Raw genomic sequence first — 22,500 nt, forward strand, 5'->3', positions numbered from 1 at the left:
AGCCACAGTGTGACCATGCATACACGCCATGCAGGTTTCTATAGAGCACAGTCTAAAATAGGCATCATTGAAATGCACTTATTAGGCCATTACATGGCAGTAATAAAGCAGAGTTTACAATCAAGAGAAAGCTATACAGACTGTAGAAAATAATATACGCCCCCCCATCACCACGCTCACCATTATAAGAAAATAATACGTTTGAATAGTCTGTATAGCCTATAGGCTTAAAGCACTCACGCGTAAATGTTTCTTGTGGGATAGCTGTGATCATGTCACTGAACCGATGCTCTTGGTTTCAGAAGTTCCTTCATGGGGATTAATTATGATATCAATCATCTGACAAAAACACACCTACTAAGTAGTCCTATAAGGAATCTATCTCTGGTCTGACCTCGCTTTCACGGTGGATCTTGGCAGTTGGCACTTGGCAGCACATGCACTTACTATAGTATAGTCGGTTGTTACAACTACACAGACAGTAAGTAGCCTTTACTGAACCATCAATTATGCTGCACAAGCTTTAGCCTAATTAAAATGACATGACATGTTTAAGCTAAAAGCCATAGTCATCAAAACGAATGTTTCATTTATTTATGATCTCATGAGAGCATCAAATAAGAAGAGGTTGTTGGAGTAGTAAAAACCCCATAGAAGCCCATGACCAAGGAACAATGGGCCATTAAATGCATGGTGGCTTAGACCCTATACACAAACGGCGGGTGCTCCACCCCCTGATTTCGTTACTTACCCCCAGGCATAGATAAATCTCAGCCCGAGGCCCCGAGCGATGGCTACAGATTACATCCTTTGAGAAAGAGAAAGACACAGGGCAGGCTACCTATTAATCAACTTAAGTAACTTTTCTTGCAGAGAAGGGTCGCCACTACACAAAAGGCGCACCCACACCAAGTGTCCCTCCCAGCGGTCAAGATTATAACAAATGAGACATTGAGACCTCGTTGTATTCTAAGATGCTCATGGTAATTTAATTGGACGAGGCAAGCCAGGGAAACGGCCAAACGGATTCTTATTTGAGTGATAGCCGTATCCTATTATTACTATTGTTGTTGTTGGTCAAACAACATAGAGCCGTCAGTAGGCTATCCAACTGTAAAACAAAGTAAGTAACTATTAAAACTCAACTCATACTACAACTTATTCTTACCAGCTGACGTCTCAATGTCAAGTTTTCCTGGCCCCAGCTACTGAAACAGGCCAGCTCGCTGCTCCTCGCAGCCTCGTCCCGTGGGTCCACCTCCTCCACGGGCTCCCCCAGAGACAGCGCCCCGAGGACCAGGCACTCCTGCCTCTGCTTGCGGAGCTCCAGCTCGCACAGTCCGGCTAGACTCGCCTCCAGGCGCTCCTTGGTCCGACTGCGCTCCACGGTCATTGGGAACGAGAACGCGCGGTGCATCATTGCAAAAAAAAGAAGAAAGAAAGCACGAATTGGCGTTTTTGGACTGTCTGTGGATATCCTAAATCAGCACTAATTTCTGTTGTTCAGTTCAGCATCCTGAAGCTCTAGACATAAGCCATGGTGGATCCCGTTTCTTGTGTTCTTGGTGCGGGCGGTTGCCATTGAGCAGCGTGGTTGCTTTCCCTCAGACTATGCACTATACATTTTCTATCTTGCAGCTGTCAAACACAAGAGCAGCGCCCCGCCCCCTCAGTGAGCGTCCACGACGAAAGTAAGTGGATTTCATCCTAGCCTCGGTCCCATGGCTTACTCATCTGCGAAGAGAAATTCATCCGCCCCTTGCAAATTAAACCTTCGCTTTCATTGGGCATGAGGAGGGGTCGTGAGACCCGTCCCATCCCCCCTTAATTCATTATATTTACGCATGGACCCCACCCTTTAATTCTCGGGCCAATGAATGAATGAATGGGGCACGTTTTGTATAAAGATGAATATTGGTTGAGGACCGATGAATGGAGGGGCTTTTTTTAAATGGAAAACCATGAAATAAGAAGAGCTGAAAGACAGGTTGACGTGTCAATTGACAGAGATTCCTAAATTCAGTAGCAATTTCCAATGACATGCAGGGCAGGGGCAGGGTGGAAGGAAAACAAGTCCCCTGAGGACTTGTTTTTGTTTTGAGGGAATTATGCAATACAACACAATGTTGGGATTGTATGTAATTTACTAATTTGAATACCTGATCGCTTGCAGTTTATTAGGATAGCTTTGTAGGATACCTGCTGGCTGTGACCTGTGATGTATATATTGCTAAATTAAATTGATTGGATATTTGACGAAAATATAGGCCTAGGCCTATACATAAAAACCCAAATGTAAAAAAAAACCATCCACATGTCTTTCTTTGTCTATTATTCAAATAGTTTCATTTGTATTGGAGTGTGAAGCTTGAACAATAGGTTAATTGGACCGCTACAGATAAACTGTGTTTATCCTAACCTACCAATAAGGACCCAGGCCAAATGCCATTGCGCAGTAGCCTACACCAACAAGTCTATGCGTGGTGTGTGCATAGCCGCATGTGAAACTATATCGTGCTGTGTTTTGCTTTCCATTTCATGGTCATGGTCATGTGAGGAGAGAGAGAGAGAGAGAGAGAGAGAGGGTGCAGAGAGAGAGAGAGAGAGAGAGAAAGAGGTGTGAACGGAATAATCGTGCGTGCGCATATGGCACATCTCTCTCATGTTTAGGTAATTGTCACGGAAGCCGTGGATATAAACGGCTTGGGATATCCGTGGATATACACGGCTTGGGACATCCGTGGATATACAGCATGGGATATCCGTGGATATACACGGCTTGGGATATCCGTGGATACACACGGCTTGGCAAGCCGTGGATATACAAGCTCCAGGTGTTGCGTCCACATGCAGCGCGTTGTGAGCTCATGGAAGGTTCATGGCTTGACCCCCACACACTCCTCCTGCTGCTCCTGGCATCTTGTACTTCAGCAATACTCTGAACGCCAATGAGCTGATCAGTGCCTTCTGTCAGTATGTGATTCACATCACAGTGATGTGAATCAACATATAGTGCTGTAAAATCAGTACTTAGGTGCCGTGATCCCCCCCCCCCACCTAAAACATGATCATCAGACATGCGACCAAAGGTCGCATTTACTATGAAAACATGCATTTCCACTGCATATATGGTCACGCCTCATGACATGACATCACACCTCCACAGGGCTTAAAGCCAAAACAAATCCCAAGACTGAAAAAGATTTTTTGCACATCTGCACTGATCTCATTAAATGACCCCTATGAAATCCTCAGGACTGAAATCCGTCCCCAGGACTGAGAACTTTAAGCCCTGCCTCCATATATGGTCACTTCTTGTGACATGACATCGCGCCTCCATATGGTCACGCCTCGTGACATCACCCCGATCATGACACGTCACGCCACCATATATGGTCATCTCTATATATGAAGATCACGACACTGACCTCATCTAACCAAGCCCCCAGTAAGGATATCCAACGTTGAAGCTGTCACTACCTACTGGCGAAAAGAGGAACTGCAGCACTTTCATGGAGGTGGAACTTCCGCTAACTCGAGCCATTGATTGAGTTATAATTGTACTTCCGGCAGGGTGCTTCAAAACGCCACTGAGCAACTTCCATCGAAATGAATATCGGGGGGCATCTAACCCTTAAGATCTCCATATATGGAGCTGACCTGTTCTATGGGATGTAGTCGGCTTGTCCGTTGTTGGGCCAACCAGCCAATCAATGGTACAGCGTGACCCTTTAAAACTGAGGTGGATATGCAGTTATTAGTGGAATCAATAAAGCATTGCACCCATCAGTCACATCATGGAACCTTGAAGGTGTAGGATCGGATTACACCACCTGTCTGTTATCCCTTTAAAATAAAATCAATAATAAATCAAAGCTTTCTGCAAAGAGCTTCCGTTTCTCTTCTTCCAACACAGGAAGGACAAGAACACACACCTCGACTGAAGGTTTGACATGTCTCCCCTGAGTCCCCGACTCCCCTCCTCCTCTGTAGGTCAAACATGAGATATGAGTTTTGTGTCTTCACAGTTTGGCATGGCCCTCACTATATTGCAGAGTTTCGCAAAAATAAAATAAACTAGGTAAAGTGGCCCTCAGGCCACAGGTCTCCACCAGGTTGTGTACTCCTGGTGGCGCTATAATAGGCCAATGTGAAAAGGGTGCCATTTCTTCTTACGCCTTGAAAGATGACGATTTACAATTCAAGGACTGACAGGCTTCATTTTACGTCCATATCAGACCCGGAGAACGCTTTGCCTTTGTCCATATTTTTTTACAGTCTATGGTCCAAACTGACTCACGAGGCAGCTTGGGCGTCGGCTATTTAAAAGCTTCTGTTGATTGCCTTACTGGCTGCAGGTGCGTCCATGTCCAGGCTCCCATTGGCTGCAATACCTGTACAGGGTATATACTCCCTCTATCACCTCCCCCAGCCTCCTTCTGTGTGCAAAACATACTCTCTCCCCATGCCTTCGGCCTGGTGGAGACAATAAATTATACTGCACGGTTGAGCCAGAACTGCAAAAAGTGTCTGAAGAATAATATAACCAACATAAACAATAGGATGCCTACGCATTACGTGCCTGGCCCACTAAAATTGGGCTTAAGTGAGTAAAACCAGGAAAGGACAACAATTATGTCATATCACAATATCCCCATATCCCAGACTACTGTATATCTAGTCGCATATCACAACATTGATATCGTCCAGCCCTGTTCAGGCCAATGTATACAAAATAACAATGTATAAAATCACAAAACCAGTTTGTTCCAATACTTTTCTTTATTCATACTTCCCGCCTCTACTTCACATGAACCAGAAAGCCAATTTTCACCTCAGTCTCTATTAGGCAAAGTCCTCAATGACCCAAAACCCACGCGCAGCGCAGGCTGAATTATTTTATCAGTGTGTACACTGTAGATAGACATAACATATACTTGCAGTATATATTTCAGGTATAAATGTCACTAAAAGTCTGTCTAAAGATCAAAACAGATAAAAAAGAAGGGGGGGGGGGGGGGGGAATAAACGTATACAATAGAACATTGCTACACCAGGACGTATTTTGTCAAGACACACAAAGAGCATTTGCTATGCATTTGATCAGTAGTCACTTCTCGGCAGGGGTGTATGTGTATGTGTGTGTGTGTGTGTGTGTGTGTGTGTGTGTGTGTGTTTGAGTGTCTGAGCAATTTTATCATGTCTTCACCAAGAGGGTTAGTAGTGAATTGTACATGCAAGGTTGTCACCTTACTTCATCTGTGACAGGCAGCAAACCAACCCATTGCCAATTAATGCGTTCAGTAAAGAGCACGATTCTGTACTTGTCTATGATGACAAAATTGGGTTCAGATATCATGCGTTGAAAAGGATAGAAATCGTACAATAATACACATAACACCAATATCTGTGTGGGTCCACTCTAGAAATGGAAGATTGAAGAAGGAATAAAACAAAAACAATGCATAACAAATCCTAATGTACATTTGGGATCATCAGAAAAGCAGTAGGAAATGATGTGATTGTGAACTTAAGTGTGATACGTTACTGCATATCACTGCAGAGATAGATCCGTTAATGCCTTTCATAATGAGGTTTGCTTGGCCCTTATATAGACAGTAACCTATAATAATAACAATCGCTCACGGTTACAAATGTATGCATAGGCTTTACGATGACATGATGAATAAATAGATAGAAATTGGCTTCGGAATTACAACAAAACAAAAACAAATTAAGAAAATAAAACAGTGTGGCATGAAAGCCAGATTGGGGGCTGATTCTAACGTGAGGTACAACCAACTGGAATGAACAACATGATTCCCCTAAAATGATTCACCAACTGAGTTGATCTTCGTTTTTTCAAAGTGAGAAATCTGAGAATGGTCCTATCGCCTACGTTTTAAATCCATAGCAATCAAAGCAATTTCCGTCCAAAACAGCAAACAAACATACAATTTTCAAAAACAAAACTCTTAAAGCATTTCAATCACATTTTATATACTGTATATATATGAAATACAATCCCATATATACGAAGCATAATTTCAGTGTCGCCTAGCCTGATTGTGAAAGTGATTTCTATAAAACAGAAACATTTTCCAAGCACTTCAACTCCAGATCTTCAGATTTTACACACACACACACACACACACACACACACACACACACACACACACACACACACACACACACACACACACACACACACACACACACACACACACACACACACACACACACACACACACACACACACACACACACACACACACACACACACACACACACACACACACACACACACACACACACACACACACACACACACACACACAGCAGAGGCTCCCCCCGCCAAAAGTATGCCTTTTCTGTCTCTAGAGTCTAGACCTCCCTCAGTAACACACTGGCACACTTTTGTGGAAACAGCCACTGCCCTCACCCAAGCAACGTCCTCCTGCCTTAACCTGAAATATACGGAGAGAGCAACAGTCACTCTGTTTTTTTTTATAACACGTGCACGACGACAGTTTCACTGCACCTTGTGGAATTCTTTTACAGTTTTTAACTCGGAAAACCTCAATACAAACAATCGTCAATGACACAGCAAGTTCCAAATCCTTTGGAGTATACTGATTAAGTATGACAATATTATACTAAAAGAAATTCAGAAAATGTTTGTTTCTAAACCTCCAGTCTGTAGTGTTGTCATTTCGTTCTATTCTATTTCTGTATGAATGGTCCATAAAGTGCATTACTCTCACAACACCAAGTCTCTCTCTCTCTCTCTGCCCTCAGCATCATGTTGACGATAATTCTAAAGAGATGCTGCTTTGCGGCACTTCATCCACACCTGTGACAAATACTTTATTTAAAATCTAGCATAACATCTTGAGAAGGAACGTGTCTAGTTCCTCTCTTTTTGGTTACATTTTAGATTATGTGTAACAGTTGATACTCATGCTTTTGTTGCATCCAGCATACACTTGAAAGGGGAAAGGAAGAGTAGCATTTGGGAATGATCACAGTTTTTCATGAGTTGAGTGGCTGGGATGGCGTTGGGGAGTTGGAAGAATTAATCTAAAAATGCTATAGCCATTTGAGGGGAAAGGAATAATTACTCCGGTTCAGTAGTCCATAGAAGTAAAATGCATTGGGTCCCATTATTAATCATTAATTGTCATTTTGTCAGGTGAGGACATGAGTAATGTATTATCCGTCCGTTTTCAGGTCTGAATTTATTCAAATGGCAGATAGCTCATTTTGGATATGAAACTCTTCCGATTGTAAACTAGCCTGTTGGGTCCAACACGGGGCTGCATCCAAACACTGGGGCTTAAAAACAAAGGCAGTTTGGCTACGTGTGCCAGAAATGAAATATTGAGCAATTGTGGAATGCTAAAAACTTCCCACTTCACACATGAAAGCACGCACGCACGCACGCACGCACGCACGCACACACACGCACGCACGCACACACACACACGCACACGCACACACACACACCCACACGCAGACACACACTCGCACACTTGCACGCATACACGCATGCACATGCGCGAATACACTCGCGCAAAACACACTCATTCATGCACACTAGACATGTCACAGACATATCTGGCATGCGTTTCACAGGTTTAGAACACTTTTTGTCTTTAACCAGTCTAGAGCTCTGATAACCTTTCATATATATATATATATATATATATATATATATATATACATATATATACATAAATTAACAATAAATATAAGTTTATATATTTGGAAATATATTTTAAATAATGAAATATGCACTTATATATATTTCAAATATATTCATAGATTTCTTTCTAACGTGAAACATTTCTGAAGAGACACAGTCACAGTTTACTTAAGTAATAAAACACGCAAGAACATGGGTCTCCTATACTCGTCCGGTTGCAGTACCCCTTTCTTTCCACTAGGGATCTTTGCTTTCCCAGCCAAAATACATTCTCATCTCTTGAAAAGGTTTTCAGGTACAGAAAATGTGCAATATAAGAGATTTAACACTGTGAGTGTAAAAGAAAGAAAACAAATGCCGAAATACCAGCAATAATTATTGTAGAATTGATACCTGCAAATTGCTGTTGCGTTAACACGATGACGGTGAAACTGAATTCCGGTGAATTGCATGATGGGTCTTGATATATCATGCCTCCTCATAACGTGCGTTGTTCAAACAGCTTCCTGTGTCTTTGCTTATTATGGCATGTCTGGAGGGAGCAAAACAACAACATACAGTGTCTCTCCATACCGTACGCCCCTTCAATATCCTCAGATTCTACTACACCAGAGCACAGTCTAGGCCAGTGGTTCCCAAACCGTTTAGCCTGTGACCCAAAAGAGAGTTGTTGAGAGATGTTTGCCTGGGAGCCAAACTAGTGACAATAGCAGATCTACAAGCTCACTGCGCGTCGCTTCGCGCAGCGTTGGGAGCTTGTAGATCGGCCATTTTCACTGCTACTTAATCATTTGTTTTCTAATTTATGGAATTTCTTAGATTTTTCAGGAAACAAAAAAATATATAGGGATCCATAATAATGTGTCCGCGACCCACAAACCCACAACCCAGTGTTTGGGAAACAGTGGTCTAGGTAAATATTAATATAAATACTTTATAAAGCCTCTTCTGCTTTATATTTGACAGTGACCGCGAGTAGAGAGACAGGAATGAACGGCAGGAGAGAAAGGGAGAGAGAGGGGATGACATGCAGCACAGACAGGGCTTTGGGTCGTATTTGAAACCGTCCAGGCCGGGCTGGCTGGCTGCAGGAGGAACTCAGCCTTTAATACAGCACTCTACCAGGAGAGGTACCGTCGTCCAGACTTGGAGCACACGCCCTGATATAAATAACATTTAACACATCATCTCCCTGCCCACATAGGTTCTGCAGGGGGACCAGCCCCGAGACAGACCGTACACGGACAGGTTATACAACAAGGCAGCAGAGACTTAGCAGTCACCGACGACACATTACAGTTCAAAAAGGGGACACTGCAGTGAAGACCTCTAGGGGAGACGGTTGGTTTGGAACAGTCGAGAGTGTCTGAATCCTGTGAGACAGGAAAGGAACGCCTTTCTTTTCTTTGACTATCTAGCCTCTTGTTCTGTTCCTCTTCTTCTTCTTTGACACGCACAGACGAGGACTGAAAACGCGGGACACTAACTTAGGGTAACGAACGACATCATGGCTTAACGACAGAGTGTTGTCCCTGGTGGGGTGAGAGAGAGGAAACAAAATACAAAACATCCCAGAAACTACAGAAAGAAGAAGGAACCCCATCGACGGTGCTAGCGTGAGTGTGTGCGTGACGTGAGTGTGTGTGTGTGGTCAAGGTGCGGCAGCCGAGCACCTTCCCACAATGCCTCAGTGCCGCTGGGGGGGGGGGGACGACGACGACGACGACACACACCTCACTTCTTGTCTGTAATAGGGGGGCTATTCCTGTCCACGGTTAACCCCCTCCAGGCCGGCTGGGTTGCAACCTCTGTGAACCCTGTGGAGGTAAGGGGGGGTGGGGTGGTTGGGGTGGGGGGTCGCCACGGTCCCTGCCCGCTTGGTGTAGCTTGTTTTTCGTACTGGGCCAGCTAGCTCACAGCTGGACTCATCATCTCCCCCCTCTCCTCCTGTTCTCCTCTCCCTGGCTGTTGTCTGCATACAGTCTGGTACACGAACACAACAGGTCCTATATTGCACGGCATGCCCTCGTGGCCTAGTGGGCGACGTGTCAGTGGTAGCGACTTCGTTTCTCCTCGGCCTCTGTGCTGTAGTCCCGTAAACCGATGCCCCGCTGCAGGTTCAGCAAAGAGTCCTTCATCTGAGATAACGTACAGAACAAAATTATGAATTAAGTTGTGGAATGAATAGTGAAAGGAATGGAATGGAGGGATTGCTGATAAAATCACAGACCTTTTGATACAATCGTAGACCTTTTGCAATAGACCCTTCTGTGTGAATGAGGCTGAGTGCAGCCTACTCACTCTCTGGGGGAAATAATGCCCCTTACGATAACTAAATAATGCCCCTTACGATAACCTGTATGTATTAAGTAGTATGAAGTAAGAGCCAACAAAAGGCAAGGAAAAAATACATCAGTTCCTAAGCCTTTACTGCCAAGATCAGCATTCTGCTGGTCTTTGCGTGATTATCTCTGTAGCCTCTTGAGACAGTCTCCCTGTTTCACTACTACACATTCAACGAATGCTCAATATTGCTTCTGACAAATCTCCTGTGGTTTGTTAGATTTTCAAGGAAGCCTCTTGGATTCAGTTAATTTCACTTGACTAGGCTATCCAACATGCTAAATGTATTGTGGATATTCAAAGTCAAAGTCACATTATGCGTTTAAGTTAAAATAATAATTGTAAACAAACAAACCAAAAATAAAAAGCTATTAATAGGAGCAGTAACCTTATTACTACTGTCTGCATTGGGACTATGCCACTCCAATTGATTATAATAATGTAAGTGTCTGTTTGTCTGAAAATCCAGTATGGTAAATAAGTAGTAAATGCATTAAACACTGAACGTCGTGCCAAAGTGAATCCCTTGTATTGTGAACAGCATACTTAACAATACAGTGTGTAGTTGTGACTCTGTCACATCGAGGTTCGTCACGCTCAACACAGGAACTGTAGCCTTTGAACTTAGATTCCAAGCCAACGATGTGACTTACATAATGGATGAAGCTACGTAATAAAGGACACTACCGCCAAGGCGGTACATATGCTGACAAAGACCAACAGGCCCAAACACAGTCGTGTTTGTGACTGCTGCTGCTGTTGCATTAACCCATTAATTAATTAAAGTTTTCTGTCAGTCGTTCTTCGATTTAAAAAAAATAGCAGACCTACAAGCTCGTAGCGTGCCACTCGGTGGCACTGCACACTCGGTGTAGATCTGCTATTTTTCAATAGCTAAAGCATAACATAATGCTAACACCAAAAGGGGTTCCCGCCCCCGGGTTAAAGATGTAGTGCAGTGATCTTTCTGTGTCTAATGTCTAACATTACTCTAATTAGACCCCCAGGTGTGGTTAGAATATTCAAATTTGTCTTCCCTGTGTATGTGTGAGTGGTGCTAGCCAGTAGCCACTCCTATAGACAGCTATGTGTGTCCCTGGCTGGCTGTGTCTGTCTGTCTGTCTGTCCGAGTACGGAAATACACACACACACACACACACACACACACACACACACACACACACACACACACACACACACACACACACACACACACACACACACACACACACAGGCCAAGGAGGAAGGCTTGTACGGTACAGTACAGTAGTACAGCACCACTCACTTCAGACTGGTCTGATTTTGGTTTCTTCCTGAAAGTTGAAAGCCTTTGAGTCAAAAGGTCTAATCAAAATACACCACTTTAGTGACATCATAACCCTAACCCCTCCCATTATCATACAACAACAGCTGTGGGCAAGGAAGTTCAGGTGGGTGGTGCTACGGTAAAAATACTTATACTTACTTATACTTAATTAACCGGTGGGTGTGGCCACATAAAAACATAATTTGAATTTTCTGTACATGTTTTTCTTTTTTTAATAAATCTTCCTCCTAGTGTAATCATAGTACCTGAATGATCATATTTTAGTAGGCATGTAGCGATATATCGTATATCGCGATATATCGCTATAATATCCCGACGATATGTATAGTTCTTTTAGGGGGGGCTAGTGTGTGATAGGAATTGGGAGCTGTAATCATATTCCATCATATTCACATACTTTTGGAGAGAAATGAGACAGACTCCATGCAGTCACTTTCAGTAGTAGAGGCCTGCAGAGCGGAGCTGTATGTGTCTGACTGTGCCCAGGTGATGGTCGTTAATTGATGCTCATTAATACATCAAGGAAGGCAATTATGTTTGCTATGTAGTTAAATAATATTTGTGAAAAAAGCTTGGGGGGGAAGATAAATCATTAAACAGTTTAAGGGCCATAAACGACAAGACGTTTTATTGCCAATTATGGACCGGATGCCACGGGCGACAAGACGTGCTCCCTTTTTCTTTTATCCATATTTAGAAAATTCCTCTAATCTGGTGTACAGGTGATGACATGCACATTACATGCATAATAGAATTACAATTTCTTTCTTTTTTTATAATGGGCGAATTGGCAACCAAAGCCTAAACTGGTGACCACCAGGTGGCGCTGAAAAAATTAATAAATTGGAAAATAATTGTGTTGAAAATATTGTGAAAAATCGTATCGTGAACCTTATATCGTGATACGTATCGTGAGTTGAGTGTATCGTTACATGCTTATGTTTTAGGGGGGGAAAAATCACAGCACTCCATCTTTAAAAGACTACCAAGGACTAGTACGGTTGTGACTCTGTACCTGGTCCAGTAAAACCAAGGACTAGTACTTAGCGGTTGTGACTCTGTACCTGGTCCAGTAAAACCAAGGACTAGTACTTAGCGGTTGTGACTCTGTACCTGGTCCAGTAAAACCAAGGACTAGTACTTGTGTGCGGTTGTGACTCTGTACCTGGTCCAGTAAAACCACAGACGACTTGATAACCTCTCTCCACTTATGGAGCTCAGCGTCATGGTATCGCTGCTGTGACTCCAGCAGCTGGGCCCACTCCAACTGTGTCTGCGGCAGTTTACTGGCAACACACACACACACACACACACACACACACACACACACACGCACACACACGCACGCACACACGCACGCACACACACACACACAAAATCATTATCAACAACTGTGCGAGACTGTTGAAGCATGACAACCATCTTGCCAACAACTGTTTGGTAAATTGTTTCAGTAAGTCCAGAATCGTTCAGGGGCAATTATATACGCAGAGGTATTTTCCTGACACATTTGTCAACAGCCATATGGTGTGTGTGTGTGTGTGTTTGTGTGTGTGTGTGACTGTGTGTGTGTGTGTGTGTGTGACTGTGTGTGTGTGTGTGTGTGCGCGCATGCGGTCGCAGTTTGACTCAGACAGACTCTTATAATAGGTGGCCAGGGTGAGAGAAAATGGCTTTTAAAATTTTAACCCTGTTGATCCAAAATAAGTGCTAATCAGGGCTGACAATTTCTTTACGCAATGATGTATGAAAACAATGTCATCTTATATATAAGAATTAACACACTGCCAGGTATTAATAAATACATTCTTCTGCCACTGCCAGTGTTTTTAGCTGGGGACCACCTGGAACCTCCCCAAGGACCACTAGTTGAAAACCACTGGTATAAGTGAAGCACACACTGACCGTCATCACCACACTAGTCAACATGCCCACAAGCAGCCAGTTTGTCAATGCGGGGATGCTAATAGTATAATCCATATTTTCCCCTGCGACTTGGGTCACTGAACACCACTAATTGTGCTGCCTCATGATTAGAATCGGTCTTTGTTTTCAATTATACAGAAACTCTGGTATACACTCTGGTATATGTGTCTCTTGTAATTTGTAATTACTATATACTATGAAAATTCTTGTCATTTTCATAGTATTTGGGTGTTTTTTTTATTCATGATGTATTGTGTTTCATGTTATATGATTTTAATGGGCCATAAACCAACAAAACTAAAGCTGATACCATTGCTCTTTCAAATGTTCATCATGTATTTTAATCCCGTTCCTGAATACAGGGTATCCCCAATAGCGCCCCCTTGTGGCCCCTGGAAGAATTGGGGGGGGTGGGGGGTCCCAGATATAAATGTGGGTCAGTAGCCTATGCATGTCAAACTGGGCATCCTTTTCAAATGGGGTCTTGCCCTGACCTCGACCTTGCGCGTGCGGACTCGGACCCCAGCCTGGCACCCTAGTCAAAATATGGCCCTTGAGGAAAATTAATTGGGGAACCCAAGTAGTGAAAATAGCCAATCTACAAGCTCACGTTGTGACTATTTTCACTATTTTACTATTGTTATATAATAATAATAATAATAATAAAAAAATACAAATGGACATTCCACCTGACGATATAGTATGAGTGTTTAACCTTTCATGCAGCCTCAGACTCTTCCAGGTGGTGAGGGACTGAGCAGAATACTCCAGCATCCACAGCTTGTAGAACAGCATCATGTTGAGAAACACCAGCAACACCAGGCTGGAAGGAGGACACAGGGCAAAAAGAGGAAGATAACGTTTACAGCCAAACTCTCTTCCTCAGACTATTTATAACATGGGGAGGTGCATCTGGTGCATACAATGTATTAGGGGGAAAAAACTAATATCAAAGAGGTTTGGCACTACTGTAATTGATTTTGCATGAATAAGACATGTTTCAGAGTTTTGTGTTTGTCGACGAAACATTTTCAGCTAAGAAGAAGGAGAACGATGAATCATCAGACTCATGGAAATGCTTGCACAAGCACTTTAAGATCAACTATGATCGTCAGTCATGATTTAGTCGAAGTCCCAGAAGTACCGGGAGTCATTTAGTAATAAAGACACTCTGGGGTGCGAGTATGTTCTGAGAGAGGATAGTTGATCACTGAATGCATATACCTTAGACAGATCCTATGGAGGGCAATGAAAACAGAGAGACAAAGAGAAAGAAAGAGACAGAGACAGAGAGAGGGGTGTTACACAATACACACACGACATAAACAAATGCTTACAACAGCAGGGGATTGACAAGATGAGACATTTAAAGAACTGAGATGAGGATGAGTCAGCGAACATCTTGTTTGTTTCTGCGAGTACATTTCAGTAGGCCTATGTGTACGGCAATATGCATTCGCACACTTGTCTTGTATGTGAATGTTACTGTTATTGCGTGCACGCCATGTGGATGGAGTTGGTGCTAACCGACTCCTCCACCAACCAACATTCAGGCGGAATAACTTTATACTGAATAGTGGAAATAGCCAAGCTACAAGCTTGTATAGATCTACTGTTTTTAAATAGTATAAAACCTTTTCAACATGGTAATGATTATGACGATTATGCAAAACATATTGAGATTATTTTACAATAATTGCGATTAGGGGATTATTATGTAATAATTGTGACAGACCTACTTGTATATTGTGTGTGTGTGTGTGTGTGTGTGTGTGCGTGCGTGGCGTGGCTGGAAGGAACACTCACACAAAGCTGATGATGAGCAGCAGCTTGGAGACGCTGTAGAGGGCCAGGCTTCCGGGCAGCGGGTGGTGGTGGTGATGGTGTTCTGGACTCTGGTGGCGGGTCTGCGTGGAGCCGGCCGCCACCTGCTTGATCCGCTGGATCACCTCGGCGTCCGTGACGGCACTGGCGGGGCTGAGGGCCTCGTCCAGGTGCGTGCTGAGCAGGTGGGGGAGGGTGGACCTCTTCCTCCTCCGCAGAGAGCTCTTCACCACCTTGGCCTTGGGCGACGGGTGGCGCGACTCTATGAGGATGTCCTCCACCTTGGACAGCTCCATCTCTGATATGACAGGGAGGGGAGGATGGAGCATAGAGTTATATACAATCTAGAGAGCGGACAACCCTTGAAGGACCCGGAAGAATGCTCTACTTCCCCATTTTTTTGGGGGGTTTGACCACCAACAGGTCGTGGTCAAAATGCGGAAGTGCTAACGAGCACTCCGTGTTAAGCCCCAGCTGCGCGGGTATACAGTATTTGTATTCTTCCGCCTCTGCAACCAATTTGTAAAACATAAGCAAACAGAAGTTTCACTTAGTAAGAGACCTGGGGTCAGTCAAAGTCATACGATTTGTCACACACGTTACCGCAGTGACATTTGTTCTCAGCATTTGACCCATCTCTTGGAGCAGTGAGCCGCAGCCAAGGAGCGGTGAGCTGCAGCCGTGCCGCGCTCGGGAATCATTTGATTAGTAGATTTGACTTACCAAGAAGGCGGAAGTTCTCATCCACCCCGCTCCAAAAGTTCTTCTCAATGAAGCCTTTCACCAGACCCCATGGCTGCTTCCTGTACCGCAGCTCAGTCGATACCCTGAGAGAGGGAGGGAGAGAGAGAGGGAGAGAGAGGGAGAGAGGAGAGGGAGAGGGAGAGAGGAGTCAGTGACAGAAGAGAGAGCCAAAGTAGAAGTGATATAAAGTCCAAAATGGAAAAGGGGACACTCAGTCCAGTCATTCTGAATTTATACAGTATTTAAATACATCTCGAGGGTGAAAGATAAATACTTTAGAACGATAAAGGACATTCTATTTGTGTTCATTTTTCTAGTATTCCGTGTGTTTTCATGTATACTTAAGGCAAAGGAAGCCCATAAGAGCTCCAGAATAGCATTAATTGTGCTATTAAGACAGTGAAAAGTGTCCTAATATCCAATTATATATAGTACGTACTACGTAGTGATTGATGTTAGTATCAGGTATATTTAGGCTTAGATATTAAACCTGCAATAGAATAGGATATAATAGAGATAGCAGCAGAGCATAAACAGTATATCTACCATTTCCCATGGAGATCTGACTTCTACACTGGTCCCAGCGTAGAGACATTAGATCTGACTTCTACACTGGTCCCAGCGTAGAGACATTAGTTCTGACTTCTACACTGGTCCCAGCGTAGAGGCATTCGTTCTGACTTCTACACTGGTCCCAGCGTAGAGACATTAGTTCTGACTTCTACACTGGTCCCAGCGTAGAGGCATTAGTTCTGACTTCTACACTGGTCCCAGCGTAGAGACATTAGTTCTGACTTCTACACTGGTCCCAGCATAGAGACATTAGTTCTGACTTCTACACTGGTCCCAGCGTAGAGACATTAGTTCTGACTTCTACACTGGTCCCAGCGTAGAGGCATTAGTTCTGACTTCTACACTGGTCCCAGCGTATAGAGGCATTAGTTCTGACTTCTACACTGGTCCCAGCGTAGAGACATTAGTTCTGACTTCTACACTGGTCCCAGCGTAGAGACATTAGTTCTGACTTCTACACTGGTCCCAGCGTAGAGACATTAGTTCTGACTTCTACACTGGTCCCAGCGTAGAGGCATTAGTTCTGACTTCTACACTGGTCCCAGCGTATAGAGGCATTAGTTCTGACTTCTACACTGGTCCCAGCGTAGAGACATTAGTTCTGACTTCTACACTGGTCCCAGCGTATAGAGGCATTAGTTCTGACTTCTACACTGGTCCCAGCGTAGAGACATTAGTTCTGACTTCTACACTGGTCCCAGCGTAGAGACATTAGTTCTGACTTCTACACTGGTCCCAGCGTATAGAGGCATTAGTTCTGACTTCTACACTGGTCCCAGCGTATAGAGGCATTAGTTCTGACTTCTACACTGGTCCCAGCGTAGAGGCATTAGTTCTGAATGATTACTCTCACGCAGTGACTTTTATCAACTCTGCTTTACAGGTCCGCCCTGTAGGCAGCTAATGCATCTATTGGCTGCTGTGGGTAGGCTACTGGAAATCAGCCCTCTTGGGAGTGGCTTACAGTTAAACTCTAGTCATTGGTTGTGAGTCCAGGAAGTTAATGTACTGAACTAACATGTGGTCTGAGCATGTGGTAGCATGTGGTTAGTGACTTAGGTTTGCTCACCTTAAGCGACACTTGTTCTTGGCCACCCTGGTGAGCATGTAGCGGTTCAGGGTGTAGAAGTAGTCGTGATACGGCACGTCGTGGGTGATGACCTCGGCATCAACGATGTAACACTCGCTCTCGTGGCTGGCCTGGTACAGCGTCTGATGAACAGAGATGGAGAGGGCTGTGAGTCCTGGATTGTTTCTGTAGGATGCTGAAATCATTAACCATGCCGCTTTCACATGACAAAGACAGAGGACATAGTCTTCAGTCTGATCCGCTGATCCTGGGTCTGATGATGGTCCCTATCCCGAGACATTTAATTAGACTACACAATGAACGAGAAAACAAGTTATATAAAGTACACATACACTTAACTTCATTTAACTTAATCACGCAAACCTTTTCAGGAATAGTACATAAAATAGTACAATGGTCTACAAGCTCACAAAGCGATGCTTACATAATTGCTTTTCAACAGTGCAGTGGAACAGACTGGGCAGAGGGGGTGATACAGTATGCAACAAAGCTCATGAGCATGCAGGATACATTCTTTTATGTGGAAAAAACATCTAGCCTTTTTATCCAAAGCGCTTTACAGTAGGAGCTTATTGCATGCACACACTTGCAACCATGTCATGTGTGTGTTTATAAGCATGAATCCATACATAAGCTCAACATTTAATTAGGACCCCTTGTGCAACACCCCCTCCACAACGCACACACACACACACACACGCACACACACACACACACACTGAATTGACCTGTGTCTCTGTGACTGCGGCCGTCTTGGGGGCCAGAGGGTTGGACAGAGAGATGGTGTACAGGATGTTTCTGGTCTGGTTCCCTGCATCCTCTTTCTTCCACGGGTGGTACACCACATCTGAACAAGAGGCACATACAGTGAAACAGCAATGAACAAACACTTAGGTCTTAGGGCCATATCAATGGAGTGTATATTCTGCCTTCAATTTAGCTGAGGAATCAACGACATGAACAACCGGAATATGACCAAACAAACGTGTGGAAAGCCAATAAGAAAAGGTTTCCCCCGCTCACCTCCCACTGCCTGTCATGGCCGCTCACGCACATACGCACGCACGGACCTACTTGCCAGTTAGTGGGCATTTTGGCACACTTTACCCTCCATCAGGCGCCCCGGCTGGCCTGTGCGTGCATGCGTGCGTGCGTGCGTGCGTGCGTGGAGGCAGTATAGGGACCAGGATTACTGCACGTTGTTGCTATTATTTTTGATCATGTCCGATGTGAATGCACCTTTATGATAACAGAAATAATTCACGGCTGTTCCAGTAGGAATCTCCAGAGGAAACACAGACAGACCTTTGAATCTCCGCTGCTCCATGAAGTCAGTCATGAACTGTGACTCGGTGAAGAGGATGTCGTACATCTTGTCTACGCTGAAGTTGTACACCTCGTTGATGTACTGTTTGCCGCCCAGGTCATCATGGAAGGCCTGCACCTCGCCTGTAGGGGGCACACACACACACACACACACACACACACACACACACACACACACACACACACACACACACACACACACACACACACACACACACACACACACACACACACACACACACACACACACACACACACACACACACACACACACACACACACGTTGACTTGACTTCTTCTGTCCTACAATGGGCTACTGATGATACTAGTTAAGGTTCTGTTCCATTTAGTGGGCAGTGGTACTTAAACCTTTAAAGGTCAAGGTCCCCTTGACAAAAGGAAGCAAATGGACCTGTAATCAATTTGTACACTCTCAGAGTTACGCACACGAACGGGGCCATTTGGAACCCACTCAAGGACACTTTTGAGACCCACTGGTGAGTGTTTCCAGGCTATTTTTAGCATGCAACCAAATGTAATCTCTTGTCCACTAGTCCCTTCCTAACATTTCAGTCCAGCTTTTATTTGTTAGTTTTGGATGTCATAGCTTAGTTTTCATTTAGTTGCCATTTAGTTTTCGTCAGTGAAAAAAGGTAGTCAACAAACATTTTTCGTCATAGCTTTAGTCGACAAAATCAACACTATCTCGGAGGAGTCTGAACACTAGGCGCTCACCCTCGTCGTGTGTCTCGGAGGAGTCGCTGAGCTCGGTGGGGAGGTCCTCGTTGTCGTTGAAGTCCAGCGAGGGCGAGGCGACGGGCACGCCCAGGACACCCGCCACGCTGATGCCGACGTCCACCACCAGGGGGGGCAAGGACAGCAGCTCCCCGTCTGGAAGGCAGTCTGCAAACTCCTCTGGCAGGTCAAACTGACAGAGAGAGAGAGAGATTGAGATTTACGATTTAGTCATTAATTCAGAGCTACGTACAGTAGGCAAGAACAACAAATGGTAATACATCAAATTAAAAAAGGAAATAGTCATCTAGAATCATATGTGGAATATGCGTATACACTATAGAGTGCTACTGTAAGTCTACATAAAATGCTATCTACATTAAATAAGTTGAGGTCGTCGAGGCTAGAGCAAGTGCTACGGCATGTGCTACGGGCTAAGATGGAGTCTGAAGAGGTGGGTTTTCAGACATTGGGGGAGAGGGAGAGAGAGAGAGAGAGAGAGAGAGAGAGAGAGAGAGAGATTAGGTTCAGTGACATCATGGACTATAGAGCACCGAAGTCTGACGTCAATATCGGTAGAGGGCGCAAATCCACGGGTTCATGTATTTTTATTTGCATTGTAATCCCCATAGTGGGATTTTAGAACGCCTCATATAAGAACTGTGTTTGAAAAATAAACAAATCATCCAGGCCGTTTCACTCATATGGATATGAAGAATCAACTGACAGAGAGAAAACGCTAATGTTACTGCTGCTGAATTAGGGGAATCGAGGGGACGAGTGAGTGACGTCAGGACTTCGGTGCTCTATTATGTGAGAATACGTCCCATGGGTCATTTGTTCCCGAAGCTGTTGCCTTTCACATGCAAGGGCATTCGAATGAGTTGACAGTTTGTTGCATAGTGGAATGCCACGTATCCCGATTCCCTCCTAGGGACAACATGTGTGGTCCGGAATATGAAGATGATACCAGAGCTCCGCCTGTTCATATTAGTGTTTATTTGGTCGAGTTAGTGGAGTGAGCACAGGGGCAGTTTATTACATTTGGAGACAGAGAAATGGATTAACTTCATGGTGTGCAGTATTGAGGCAGTGTGGTTCAAATCCAGAAGGAAGAAATGAGTTGTTTCCCAGGCTGATTTGATTTAGCCAGCGGCCCTGCCGGCAAATATGACAAATCGTAACCAAACCAAATCTGATTTACGGTTATGGAACAACTCATTTTCTGCCCTTATCTATCGCTCCCGGTTGCAACGTTGCAGACAGACAAATATCAATAACAGCAGTTAATACACCATTCACATATTGTATTTATTTTTTAAACAATTGAGTGTGCTGTTGTTGGCATGGCATCAAATAGCAAATCAAATAATTCCCTACTATTTGTGAGAGGCAAAGGAGAGAGAAATCATATGTAGACAACAGAATATGTTTAGTGCTCTGTAGAAACCTTCATCGGTTAAGAGGTTAGTGGTTCTATCCAAATCAAACCACCCTGCAGCCGTCAGCATTATTACAGTAGTAACAGTACATCTCATAATCAAATCATACAATTATGTGGCCTATACGCATGTACGCACTCACGCACACTCTCACGCATGTACGCACGCACGCACACACGCGCTCACTCTGCAGGCAGGATGCGGGCACGTCACACTGCAGTATATATGGTTTTAACGGTACACCTCTTAGTTAACTTATAAAACTTTGTGTCCTGCTGTGCAGTAAATACACCATTCACGTATTGTATTTTTTTATATAAACAATTTAATGTTCTGTTGTTGGCATAGCAAATCAAATAATTCCATAGTCTTAATTCAATGTTAATTTAGCCGGAAAATATTTAGTCTTAGTCTTTTGAATAACACACCATTTAGTCTTAGTCCTATTTAGTCTTCTGAAATTGTTTAGCCTTAGTCTAGTCTTAGTCGACTAAATAGGACCGGGAAGTCTGTCGAAATATTGTGAAATCCACGATCTCGACCGCGGTCGAAAAATGATGATGATATGTTTGATGTTAATGCGATGCAACGTAATGGATCATTTAGTTTATCGAATAATAATCAAATAATAACATTTCACAAGGTAGACAAGACAAATAAAAATAAAATAAAAAAATAAACAGCTGACATAGTGTAATAACGTTAAGGATAAAACATAGCTGGAAATAGGCAATCTACAGGCTTACAAACGACGCATCACGATCATGCGACGTGTCGTAAGCTTGTATGTGGGCCTGTGGTCGGGTGCTTGTGTAATAATGGTGACCCACAAAGGGAGCTCTCTGATCTGTGCTCCAGGCGCCGTGACTTGGAACTGATTTGTGTGCAGTTCATGTGACATCAGGCCACATGCCACTATGACTATGTGCTGCTAATAATAGGGGAAAAACAAAAGCCATTTGGTGTTGGAGTGGGCTGGAGTGGTGAGGTGGTCTTGTACTAGGGCTGCACACGCACACGCACACGCACACACACACACACACACACACACACACACACACACACACACACACACACACACACACACACACACACACACACACACGACAGCTCCACTGTGTCAGGACGACAGCATGAAAAGTGATGCAGGCCCACTAGTGTATAGTCTCAGAGAGGTCTCTCTCTGAGGCAATTTACAGTCTGTCAGGGATTGATGGATCAATTCTCAAGGCCTTCAGAAAGCTCCTGTGCAAGCAGTGCATTTCACCTCTGCTTTTAACCTCTGCCACTCACTGTCTGTGTGTGTGTGTGTGTGTGTGTGTGTGTGTTGAAAATGAAGTTCCCATTTCTGGCACGATAAAAACGTTATAAATTAAGTTAAGTATTAATAACTAATGTGAGCGTGCATCTGACTGTGATACTTTGGCAAGTATAGCGGTGGTGTCGTTCGCTGAGCTGAGCCTGT

At 44.0% G+C, this 22,500-nt stretch overlaps 2 protein-coding genes across 2 annotated transcripts in view; both read right to left on the minus strand.

The window, feature by feature from the left end:
• Positions 1-1,627, minus strand: part of LOC310864155 (dapper homolog 3-like) — a 17,570-nt gene extending 15,943 nt beyond the window's left edge. The window contains exon 1 of the mRNA XM_083772737.1: positions 1,169-1,627. Within this exon, the coding sequence (XP_083628863.1) occupies positions 1,169-1,420 (252 nt within the window). The 5' untranslated portion in view covers positions 1,421-1,627. The remainder of the gene's footprint in view (positions 1-1,168) is intronic.
• A 7,913-nt stretch (positions 1,628-9,540) lies between these two features.
• gramd1bb (GRAM domain containing 1Bb) overlaps positions 9,541-22,500 on the minus strand; it is a gene marked incomplete at its 5' end in the record, with an annotated part of 130,436 nt that continues 117,476 nt past the window's right edge. The window contains 9 exons of the mRNA XM_083773705.1: positions 9,541-9,843; positions 12,541-12,661; positions 14,017-14,124; positions 15,108-15,423; positions 15,849-15,952; positions 17,512-17,654; positions 18,261-18,379; positions 18,838-18,981; positions 19,594-19,786. Of these exons, the coding sequence (XP_083629831.1) occupies positions 9,754-9,843; positions 12,541-12,661; positions 14,017-14,124; positions 15,108-15,423; positions 15,849-15,952; positions 17,512-17,654; positions 18,261-18,379; positions 18,838-18,981; positions 19,594-19,786 (1,338 nt within the window). The 3' untranslated portion in view covers positions 9,541-9,753. The remainder of the gene's footprint in view (positions 9,844-12,540; positions 12,662-14,016; positions 14,125-15,107; positions 15,424-15,848; positions 15,953-17,511; positions 17,655-18,260; positions 18,380-18,837; positions 18,982-19,593; positions 19,787-22,500) is intronic.

Source organism: Protomyctophum parallelum, assembly GCF_964188405.1.
Source record: "Protomyctophum parallelum genome assembly, chromosome: 9".
Taxonomy (NCBI): domain Eukaryota; kingdom Metazoa; phylum Chordata; class Actinopteri; order Myctophiformes; family Myctophidae; genus Protomyctophum; species Protomyctophum parallelum.